At 45.1% G+C, this 12,298-nt stretch overlaps 1 protein-coding gene across 4 annotated transcripts in view; it reads left to right on the forward strand.

Annotated features, from left to right (window-relative positions):
- Positions 1–12,298, forward strand: part of VSTM2B (V-set and transmembrane domain containing 2B) — a 557,754-nt gene that overhangs the window by 526,533 nt on the left and 18,923 nt on the right. For 2 of the 4 annotated variants that reach the window (XM_064519608.1, XM_064519607.1), the window contains 3 exons: positions 7,421–7,564; positions 9,438–9,749; positions 10,597–10,781. In XM_064519608.1, the coding sequence (XP_064375678.1) occupies positions 9,677–9,749; positions 10,597–10,781 (258 nt within the window). In that variant the 5' untranslated portion in view covers positions 7,421–7,564; positions 9,438–9,676. Of the gene's footprint in view, positions 1–6,809; positions 6,828–7,420; positions 7,565–9,153; positions 9,750–10,596; positions 10,782–12,298 lie in introns of those variants that run through there. The other 2 variants (XM_064519609.1, XM_026102180.2) reach the window with 2 other exon arrangements.

Consider the following 12,298-nt stretch of genomic DNA (forward strand, 5'->3'; position numbering starts at 1 on the left):
GGACTGCAGAATTCATAGTGTGCACATACCAAGTGCACTGCTGAGATTAGGTTTTAGTGTTCTCTATTTTTACCTTTACAAAGAGCTGAAGCAGCAAACACCCATCAGGAGTTAACCAATTCAGATCGGGGGAAAGAGAGGTGAGGAAGGATTATTTTTAATCTCATTTCCCTGTGAACACTGAGGAAGACATCAGAAACTGAACATGGAGGATGTGGACTCAAGAGCCACCTGCCTTTCAGTACTGATCTTTTTTTTCCTCGTTCGTGGTAGCATCTCTCCATGTCTTCTCATGCCACAGTCTCCTGGGTCCCTGTTCCTGGGCCATTTGTGACCAAGAAAGTGACTTAAGTCACATAAATTCTTGGAATGTTGTTGTTCCTTTGGGGCTGAACAATTTTGTATCCTTTAGGAAGAGTTGCTTTAAACTGCAGATGAATTACAGAGGAGAAAATTGAGTAAGTCAAAGAGCAAGCTCTGACCTTCCCAGCCAGGATTCAGAACCAGAGAGAGAAGCACCACTTGCAGATGCGTCTCTCTGTTCCTCTGAGCACTTGCTGGGGCTCTCCCTGTTCCCAAGCTCTGGAAATAGTCCCCCACAAATCTCTCTGCCAGCATCTGCTGATACAGCTTGCTCACTGCTTTCTGATAGCCCTACTCGTTCTTGGGGAGAAGCAGTTCAATTTGCGGGACGGACTTGTTCTCCATCTCAGTCCCTCCTACCATGGCTATAAGGTGTTAATGTTTCAACAGGCTCCCACAGTGTCGCTTCCCCGAGAAGTGCTTATTCCTCCGTTTGTATCAGCTGGCAGCTTTCTAAGTACAGTGAGCAGGGAGGAAACAGTAGCAAGTAATTGATCCTGCTTGAACAAAATAGTCATTTCAATTCTAATTTAGGAGCCACGGTCTCTAGCAGTCTTCCTGAAACAGTGGGTAGCAGGTTGATTCACCAACCAGCTAAAGAGATATATTATTGATAAAAGGGTTATCTGCTAACTGAAAAAATACACATCCTTTCACATTCCCTCCTCTGTCCAACGCATGGAGCCCTCGGAGGTTGGGAAGGCACCAGGGACCAGCAGGCTGGCTGCCTGGGGGCTGAGTTAACGTGCCGATGGGCACCTCCGTCCAGGCTGGTTTCGTGCTGCGGCCGGGGTTGCTGAGAGGAGCAAGAGTGGCCCAAAGTTTCTTTTTACTTCATAAAAAGAAAAATGATACAAAGAATTAAATCAGAGCATCTAATTTGTCTGTACGATGCTAGGTCAGGTGTTTCGGCTGATAAATGAAGACATCAACTTATTAGCCTAGTTTTGGCAGAATTATTAAGATCATGTTTACATTCAGGCTCATTAAGGGAGACATCTAAAACCTGAAGCATCCAAAATTAATGGATGCTTTCTGAAACTGTTGGCTTCAATGAGTTGTGTTGCATTCTTTTATTAAGTAGATAGGTTTTTGTGGTTTAGGCAGGGAGCAGCTGAGGATAGTTCCTTAAAAATATACATATACGTAAGTCTGGAATTTTAAAGAAAAATTAATTAAATACTGAGAAGCCTTTCTGAGTGTCGGCCCAGATACAGTGTGTTTAATACAAAATGTTTGTGCTGAATATTTTTCTGTTTGTGTGTTTTATACATAGCATAACATTCTTGTTGTGGCTTCACTTTTCTTTTCCTTGCCCTCTGTTCTTTTTTGATGTAGTATTAATTGGCAAGATGGGGTTTCGGTACATTTTCTGATTGCACTTATTTAACAAAGGCCATGATTTTAGCTGTCTCAGCTATCCAGGTTCACACTATCTGTCAACACCTTTTCTCTTGCTATCTCACTCATCCATGATTCAAAGACTTTGTACATTGGCGTGCTCCATATCTAAATCCCTAACTAAAAGTTCCAGTACCTTGTGTCCATTTGGAGTATACCCCAACATCTGCAGCGCTCAGGTTACTTTTATAAAAGTATTTAGTATGGAAAGTATTACAAATCATTTAAAGCACAATAATGCCTAGTCCAATTTTAACTCTGAAAATTCAAAATCTCATGCAGTGATATATAAATACACACACACATATATATATATGCATATGTAGAGAGATACATAAAAGAAAATGTATCGTGTTTTATTTTAAACTGTGATTAACGTGATTGTTCCTGGCAAGAGGCCCACGAGGAAGCTCAGGAAGGTCACTACACCTCTCTGGATATCCAGCGTGGTGAGGCCAACACACCAAGGCCGTCCTGCTGCAGAGGACGCTTCATGGTGTGCCGGCTTTGCAAGCTGCCACTGCTTTCTCACTTCTTCGGCAAGAGCGCTATTCTCGCTGCCCTCATTGCTTGTTTGTGGGAGCTACCTAGCAGCCAGATCGGGAAATCTAATACAACAGTGTTTAATCAAATTTTTCTTTCATACTAGCTTTAGTTTCAGCCCTTGACTGCAAAGATGCAAGAGACGTCTGCTTAACAGTGACCTTTTTTCTTCCAATAGTTTATCAGGCATTTATTATTAACAAAAACAAGAGAGAAAAAAATCAATGCATTCTAAACAAATAAAACTCATTTCCCCACCTCCGGTTAATCAGGTTTTATTTGGTTAGTATCTGTGTTGTTGCAGTAATTATACTAATTCTCCAGTCATCCATTGAGTCTCCCTTGAAAAACTGGATAGATGTGACCTGAATTTCTGATTCTTTTGATTTTTTAGCTTTGCACTTGTATAGAGCCTAGTATGATGAGATCCTGGCAAGGCGAATAATAAAAGAGAAAAGAGAAATAGTTTTAGCTTATTTGAAAAAATAAAGCAAACTCTCCAGTTTTGTACACAGAAACACGTATTCTTCTTTAAATCTTGTGCAGTAGGTCCATCTCCTCACCCTTTACGTTACTTGTTGAAGGATTGCTGAGGCACTTACACTGGAGTTCACACATAAATGTTTGCAGAACCGAGGCCTAGCTTTTAATAGTTTGCAGCAGATCTTAATAGTTTGTAGCAGATCTTATCTGATCTGTTGGTTTCTCATGTGGATTTTTTTCTCCTGAGATGCTGGGAGTTCTTTGAAGTCAAATCTATGTCAATTTTCCACATGGGAGATGGTACTAGTTTCTGTGAGCCCAGCGGGAAGTGGGCATTGCCTGACTCAGGGGGGTTCCCTCTTGGACTTACCTTTTTTTAGTAAGTTATCTAGTCTTTATTAATAATATTTTGGCTTCAATTCTCCATTATACCACTTCATGAAAGTCATGAATCAGGACGTTGGTAAATAATTGTTAAAAATACTTTTTAGAGCTGCATGTGTAGAATTTTGAGTTTTGTCAACTTGTCTCCTTTAAAGAATGGTTATATTATTTTTCCCCCAGAGGAGGGACAAGTGTTAATTTTTAATTTATAAAATATTCTTTTATAAAAATTATCATAAAGGTGTAAGATATTATAATATGACAATAAGACAGTAATCTTGTATAATTTATAAAGATTCTGATGGAAGTTAAACACAAATGTGTTACTCAAAGGGAGTAACTACAGAATCTAGGTAGAGACACTTCACAGGCAAGTAATACTCTCTTTCCCACACCATCTGGTACCTGCTGGAGACAAAGCTTCTCGTTGTGATGTTGAAACTTGGCTGCTTCTCCACATATAGTATACTTCTGCAAAACACAGTGGTTTTTATAATTCCCAAAGTTCAGATGAATTGGCTTTTACTCTGCTACCCTATCTCTAGGTGATCCACTTTATTCAAGCTCTTCCCAGTGAATTTCCTAGCACCCTTCTCATGCCCTGGGGTTGCCTAAGGGAGGATATGTGTTTACATCGCAGTTCAGTCATGCCAGATCTGTCTTTACCAAATCCGCTCCATGCACTGGGGGATATTGTACGTGTACATGAACGACTGAAGAAAAATTGTCCAGTGAGTTGGCTGTGTTTGGGCCTGTTATCTCTAAACCATTTAGCAGAACTGAGGTGACATAAAGCCAATAAAGATGGTCTGGCTGGGGACATGGCCAGCCAGCGGGAAGCCGCGGGGACAGGCAGCGGCTGCTGCACGCCAGCGCCGCGCTCAGCAGCAGAGCTAAAACAGCTCTGAGCTGACGCATGGTGACCCCATGCCCGGACGGACCCAAACAGGGGCAATTTATACCCCTTCTCTTGCCATCTTACTCTAAGCGTTGCACTATCGGCATCATGCCTTTTATTAAAACAGGCTACACTCCTTAACTTCCAGATAAAGTTTACTGTGTGGAGTTTCTGACAGCTTTTGATTCTATTGTAAGCTTGGTATACTAGAAGATGAGTTATCGCTGCATTATTCTGAATATATGATGCTTTCCCTTTCTATACTCTTGCATGAGTGTCTCATACTGTTAGATTGTTTAACAAAGAATATCTGATAAGAAAGCTAGATAAAGTAGAAATGAAAGGCAATTAAAAATGCATTTGCTGCATAAAGCAAGAATTTTGTCTAGCCAAAATATGGAAACGTGCTTTCTACCTTAAATCAGTTTTATGGAAAGTAAAACAAAGCATTTTGGTGGAAACTTCATTTATCCAAACTAAGAATGAATAAATCTAGCAAAAGAGATAGCATAGTGTGACAGTTTTAGCCCTGCATTTCCTAATATAAGACCAATCAGTCCTTTCTCAAATATTGTGTTAGGCTTCTGTCTATCATCTAGACTCGGAAATAACCTCAAGACAGTGTGGCCCACTGTTTGCAGATAGGAAATAAGAAATAATCATGTATGTTGAAAACAGTGTAGACCTTTTGAACTTGCAGCATTTATGACCTTTTACAAACTTCTTAGGGGAATACAAATATCCTGTCATTTTGGCTTGGGCCTGATTAGAACTGGAATCCAGGGGGAGGGGAAGGGGAAGGAAGGGAAAATGCAATTATACTTCCTGATTTGATGTTAAACCAGTGACATTTCAAAAGCAACCAGGCTGGCAGTTGCCAGTCTATTGTTACGAGCTACGCTGAGGCAGAAACTCCATGGTGAAGGTCACTGTGCTGGAAGCAGAGACGTGAACATTTTAGCATCTCTCTCTCTTCCTTGGGTTTTGGTTGTTTACATCCAATGCTCACTTCTGCCTCTCACCTATTTTCTAAAGATAATACAGTTTTCAGAAGCCAGTCGGCATCCCATCAGCACGCTCAGTTTCCCGGGGACACATGCTGAGCTTTAGAGGGTTGCATGAAAACGGCCCTGCCCTGGAAGCCGCTCTGCAGCACGCTCCATCGCGCTCCTTGCTGCTGCAGGACGAGCACGCACCACCACGAGTGCCGCGAACGTTCACGGACAGCATCTGCAAAAGCATTCACTGGCCATCACCAGGGGCACAGCTGGCCCCTGTGACTGCGAAAACACCTCAGTGTAATGAGAAAAATGAGGAAAAAAGTCTGTGACAAGCATCTGAGTGCTTATTTCTACCAGAGGATTTAGGGCAGAGATGATTGTTACTTAAATATGGTAGAAATACTTAGTCTCTCTGAGTATGTTATAGAGCTTTTACACCAACTCAAGGTAAATGTCGTATTGCATCTGCTTTGTGTGTGGAAAACTTGGATGATTTTTGCAGTTTTATCCTTTTCGAAGGTGACCCGCACTGTTTTAATTTTTGAATGGATTAACTCTAAACAGCAGGATAGGAATTAAAGGCTCCTGAAACAGCCATTAGGAAGTATTTTGGTTATTCAAATAATGGAGTTGCTAGCCATTTAAAAAAATTACAGGGAGAAATGTTCTTAAATGTCATCAGCTACCGAGTGCTGGAATCGCTTATGGGATTTCATGAGTTGCTATAAAACATGGTCCAGCAACAGCAAGAACAGTTTTGCATTACGAGTCCCGTAATTCTTGGTGCCTGCTTAAAGGGCCAGAGACTCATCTGCTGGTAACGGCCACTGCGCTCCTGAGGTCCGGCATGCTCCCTCATTTAATATCAAATGAGGATTTGCGCTGATACTTGAATATGAGAATAGGACTACATTAAAGAGAAGACAAAAGTAACTGTCCTAGGGGAGAAATTCTGCTGGTTTCCCCCAACAGTCCCTTTCGGATTCCTTCTGGCTCCCCCAGAAAGGAGCGTTGTCTGGAGCCTAGAAAGCAGCGTGGGGACTTCAGCGCTTCGCTCTGTCACCATCTCCTAGGGGACAGCTTAGGGATGGAGTTACTTGGATAGAGTGCCTCAAGGTCCTAATGCCAAACAAATGCTGCCATGTTTTAACTTATCCTACAGCAGAGAGAATCTTCTCTACTTAAATTTGCTTTGGAAATGGAAAGCTATGGAAATGCTGTAGGATTTTTCTATAAAAGCAACTGATTTCAGCTTGCCCAACTGTAAAATATTAGTACCTATCTGCCACACAGCTAATGTAATATTTGACTGATGGTTAAAACAAAAAATAATGTAATCAACAAAACACAGTCTTCACTTCAAGCACCTGAATAGTTTCCCTAATTTCACTGAGAACTGCTGGCATGGATGCTGCTGCAGGATCAGCAGCTGCAAAGGTAGCTTCTCCCTGTGATATTCCTGGCTTTCATCAGCTCTTCAGGGCATGAGCGTAGGCAGGTGATAACTCCTGTGCTGTAGAAGTCCCTTTTGCTGGCAGGATCGAATCAATAAATGACTTCAAATGTTGTTACAATCCTAAGAGCAAAATGATTTGCGCAGAACACTTGCAAGTCAGCTTAGAGCACAATAGCCCCCATTATAACTTCAGGAGAAGATCAGAACATAGAATGCACTTGTGTTCCCGATTCCTTCCTTTAACTGCATACACAGATATCACTTGGCTGTTCAGGTGCTACATCTATGATCAATTTTGGTGAGTAGTAAATACAGTAGAACCGAAGATTTAATGGTATAAATCAAGGGTCACATTCCAGATAAAACTGTCTTCATTTCAGTAATACAATTACTACAATAAAAACCTTAGATTTATTAAAATAGGAATAATTTTAAATGCATTTGCCTTTCATTTTCATTTTTATTGCTTATTTTTTATATCTAAGAAATAAAACTCACTTAACATGAACTGGGTATTTTTACATACCTAACCTTTATAATTTTAACAATGCTGCAATTTCAGAAGACTTTTTTTCAACATATCAATTTTAATATTAAATTAAATTAATCTTAATTTAAGATTAAATTGAGTAAAGGTTTTTCAAATGTGATTTGTCATTATTTCATGTGTACCCATAGTAATTTGATATAAAAAGCCAACTACATTCTCAAAACATCTGGTTCTTAAAGGCAATCAGAGAGCCGTTTGCAAAGTCTAGTTTTTAAGAAAGTAGAAGAAAGCAATGCTCAAGTCAAAGCCATCAGCTATTCAGAGCCACCATTTATCATTCCTTACGTATTACTTGTCTTTGAGTTTTCATTATCTGACAATGCATTCTGTTTATCCTGTAGGTGTTTTCTAAGCACTGCACTGTTCAGCAGGACACAAAGTCGTGGAACTGCCTCCCTAGGAGAGGAGCCAACTAACCTGGTCTTGGGATAAACTAGGTAAACTACTTCTGCGGAGGTTAGTCGCCGCTGGATCTACTTTCCCAGGTATGTCTGTCCTGACAGCCTTTCCCTTCCTTAACGTGGTGTAGCAAGTAAAGCACTACACTGGGACTGTGGCAAAGTGGTAATAAAACTCACTGCAGTGCTAGTTGACTTAAAGCAGTATATGAAAAAAAAATAATAATGATGCTTATCTCCTGCACAAAGCACACTGAGCTTCTGGGTGGAAAAGCAAGATATAAGGTGATTATTAGACTATTTGACTAAATGGAGTTTAATAATTATCACATTAAAAGCTTTTTGTGATTGGTCGGGGTGGACTCCACCTGCCTGGGGAACGGGGCTGTGCCTACTGGCAGGGTTCAAGCACCGGGTAAAGAGTACAGAGAGGAGCAGGGAGTCGCTCTGCCTCTGCGGGTGAGCTGCTGTAGGCCTTTCGGAGGAATGTTGCTAGATTTCAATCATGATAGGATCAGTAGAAATGACTGAAAATGTTCTGAATAAATAATTTGCAACAGGAAATAGGGATTTGGTGCAATTTCAGTGTTCTTCAGGATCATGTGAAGTCTAGTGAAGCCTCCTGATGGAAACCGGGCAGGCAGGCTTTCCTCGCAGTGAGCCAGCAGCTGGGGGGCTGCCCAGCCACGTACGCCTCCAGCAGGCTCTTTGGCAAGCCAAGTTAGCTAGGAAGCTAGATACTCGCACGCATTTAAAGACTGGCTTGATTTAGTTATTCCAAAAAGGAGTGTTTCTAAATGAGTCGTTCCATAGAAGTCCTCACGTATCCAGCTTTGCCTTCTGATATAGAATGAAAGCATTAAAAATATAACGTAAACTTTCTGTGGGTCGTAAAACCCACTTCCTGTGCCATCCCAGTGATTAAATGAAGATTTGGCTGAATAAAATGGTGGCTCTTAATGGAATTTCAGAGAAAAAAAAAGATTTTAGAATGGCACCTCAAACTTATTAAAATGCACTGCTCCCTCATTACTCAATTGCAAAAAAAAGCAAACTGTCGTTTACGATTGTAACTCACTGTAATGACTTTAAAGACTTGACTTGTGAGCATTTCATTTTTTAATTGGGAAGTTTGCCTGGGAAACAGCTGATCCACAGAAACATTCCCTCTTTATGATGCTGTATTCTAAATCAATACTGTTATTTTTTTTTCCTTAATGCATTTTAACAAGTAGTAAACATAGCAAGTTTGGAAGTGTGACAGTGCCTCAATAATCAGCTCTGGGCACGCACCCCCAAAAGGGACCCAGGCTGGGGCCAGCACGCTAGCAAGTAGTTTTATGGCTCTTCATTAAGGTACTTTATAGTTGCTTTGAGGCTAAAATCTTTAAAAAGCAGTAGTAATAATTAAAGAGCGCCGAAGAGGCTACGCAGCGTGAAAGACAGGCGCGCGAGCTGAATGACCAAGCTGCCCCAGCCAGACGGACGGCAGCAGGAGGGAGCCGGCCAGGCTGCGGGGCCGCCCCCGCCCCGCCGGGGTGCCCCGGCTTCCCGAGCAGGCGGCCCCGCGCGGCCCGGCGGGAGGGCGCAGCGCGGCGGGAGGGCGCTGCGGGGCGGCGGCGGCGCTGCGGCCGCGAGGGGAGCGGCGGGGCCGGGCGCGCCGAGGCGCCTCCTCGCTGGGGCCGTCTGCAGCGCGGGGAGGGAAAGCCCGGGCCGCGAGCGGGGATATCGATCGCGCCCCGGATCCGGAGCGGCGGGAATAATCCGCGCTGCCTCATTAGAGCTTCGCCGCAGACCCGAGCCCGGACTTGTCACTGTGATGGGGCTTGGAGAGGAGCCCGGCGGCGCTGCCTCGCTTTTGGGCAGCGAGAAAGCCTGCTCGGCGCAGGGGAGTTGAATGGTGCTTGCTGCTGAGCGGCGGCGAAAACAGCCGAGACGAGATTTATTGCTTAATTCTCAGGAACGTCGCTTCCACCTGACAGCGAATCTGAGCAGCTGGCTGTGGATTCTGTATTTGCTTCCCCACAAACAAACAAAGGTTAGTCGGGTGGCTGTGGCTTTTTTGGAGAGAGACCTAACCCTGGACCCGTGTCAAAGACACATGTCCGCCGTTTGCCATGGGATTGACGAATTCTTAGCTGTTTTGTGAGCTCTCTCGGTTCTCCACTTGCCCTTCACTCTAAAGTCTACATATATGAAATGGAAAATCGAGGGCTGTTCTGCACCCTTTGTTACCTGATGTTCAATGCACCTCTGCTGTTCGTTGTGAACGGTAAGTAGCAAACTTTTGCCTCTTCCTACAGCAAATAGCCACCGCAAACAGAACTGGCACAAGGGACGTGTATAAACTTCTGTCGAGTGGGAATTGCGGGGCGGGCAGGGAAGCCTAGTGCCCGGGGCTCGGTGAGGTGAGGTGTTCCCGTGTCCCCCGCATCCCTGCTAGCCGTAGTCTGTGCTGCGGGTTTGGATCTGACCCCTACCAGCCCCGCTTCTATCGAAAATTACTGGTGATGCCTAAATCCCTTCCCCGCTGGCACTTCTTCCTGTGGAAGTGTTTTATGGCTGGGGGCAGGGAGTGCTGTCCAGGGAGGGCTTTTTGCAAACAAGGTTGCACTGTTGCAGCTGCAGATGTTCGCGGCGGAGTCAGCCGGCTGAGTCGGCAGCGTTTCACCGCCCCGCGCTCGGCTGCGGAGCAGCCAGCACCCAGCCTTCGCACCTGCGGTGCCGGCTGCCCCAGCCCGGCGAGTCCGCGCCCTGAAATCTGGGGGAGAAGGGACATTGATTGGGGAGGGGGGGGGCACTAGTGCCCTTACATGCTGCCAGGGCTTTCTCAGGAGGAGGAGGAGGGTTTTTAAGATCCCCTGCAAACTTTTTCTTTCTGCTGGAGCCGCGGCACCTGGCTGTGGGGTGGAAGGAGGACCTGGCTCATCCTTGCTCTCCGGAGGTGCGCGGTCCTGGATGCTCAGCTCGTTCTGTAGTCACCGAAAGGCGAGAAACTCGTGTCGCAGTCAGCATTTAGCCCTTGAGTTAAAGCAGATCAGATTACACCGAAAAGGACTGATCTTGTCTTTTAATCTCTCCCATTAACCAGCCGTTGTAATTCTATCTTCTCCTCTCAGCTACCTTTACTGAAGTTCCCAAAGATGTGACTGTTAGGGAGGGAGATGATATTGAGATGCCTTGTGCTTTTCGAGCCAGCGGATCCACCTCTTACTCCCTGGAAATCCAGTGGTGGTACCTTAAAGAGCCAGCCAGAGAACTTGCACATGAATTAGCCATCAGTGTCCCTGGCAGCAGGAGCAAGGTAATGAAGTGCCATGGAAACATACATGTTCACTGAGTGCAACATGCCCCGCGGGTGAATAAAATAAGCCCAGCAATGCCCACAGAGGAGAGGCGCCTCTCCTGTGCCATGCCCGTGGTTTGGGTGGACTCGGAGCTTCCCGGGCTCTCCCCGGGACTGGAGTGCACGGGGGCTCATTCACCCCGGGATAAAAACAGCAGCACTTTAAGGATTGTAAATAGAAAATAATAAGTATCCCGCTGCAAGATTGGCCGTGGGGGTCCAGAGAGGCGGTCAAAAATAACTGTATTGTAAAGTGGTGATAAGCAAAAACCAGTGCTGCTCCGAGCTGAGCTAGTCATCGCTGTGAAACGTGGGAGAGACTCCGTTTGCTCACTAATAAAGCAGCTAAAGGAGTCGGGGATACACCGCGCTCTCTGTTGATGCATTACAAGCGTATCAGTGTGCATATACAGACCCACAGTTTCTTGGGGAGTTGGTACACACCTGTGTCCATAGCTGGAGCTCTGCAGGACACAGTCAGAGGTAGTAATTAAAATGCATGAAGCAGAGTTAAATCTTGCATGTCCTCTCCCCTCCCCCTAAAAGCCAGCCTGGCTTGAGGGCAGGCTCTATTCTTCATTTTTTCCAGCTGCATTGCCCTGACTCGCCAGCTTATTCTGCAGCCTCCCCCTCGGCGCAAGACGCCTCTCGGGGACTGAGCAGGGCTGTGCAAGGAGCAGGGCAAAGCAGGAGCTGCCAGTTGCGTTTTCCTGCAGCCGAGACCATGTCACCTTCTCCAGCCACCCAGCCTGCAGGATGCTCCCGGCAGGAGCCTCTAACGCCTGTGCCAGGTCCCGTCTCTGTGGCTGGCTTGTTTTCCTGCAGCGCTCAAATAGAGATGCAAAGCATATAGACACTGAGCTAATGCGATGCCGCCTAGCTGGGGAAAAGTGCAAGTCAGTTGTCAGACAGGGAAATAAATCGCTTGGATTTAAATGTCTTCTTTAACCTTATAAAAAAGCCGTGAGTTGCGTTCACAATAAATGATGACAAGGTTTGCCTGGAGAATGATGACCGTCCCCCTGGGGAGACGCATCAATGAGATCTGATGCATTGCTTAGTTTTACAGTAGTTGGCGGTGGACAGAAAAAATAATCAAGCCCGGACCCTGATGAGCAATACCTGCTCCCAGGATGTTTCAGGACCATAGCTTTGCCCTGGGCAGTGCAGGATCTGGCCTGCCCAGGCACTTCACCGCTATGCTAATGCCACTGTTTAAAGCTTCTTTCCCGCTGTTGATCACTGAATATGAGCAACATCCGATATTTCTTTGCCTGTGGTTTGTATCCTTGGCCAAGACAGCACTTTTTCTGGTAGCACCACAGAAACTCACTTAATTAGCAAAGCAAATCCTGCCAGTCAAATAGCAGTTAGCTGCCTTCCTAAACGGCAAGGAGCTCCCCCAGCCGCCCCATGCAGGTGAATGGCTCTTGTGCCAGCTGCATCCGCCTGTGTCCTGCTCCGTGCACCTGGGG

This window comes from Dromaius novaehollandiae, chromosome 13 (genome assembly GCF_036370855.1).
Source record: "Dromaius novaehollandiae isolate bDroNov1 chromosome 13, bDroNov1.hap1, whole genome shotgun sequence".
Classification (NCBI taxonomy): Eukaryota; Metazoa; Chordata; class Aves; order Casuariiformes; family Dromaiidae; genus Dromaius; species Dromaius novaehollandiae.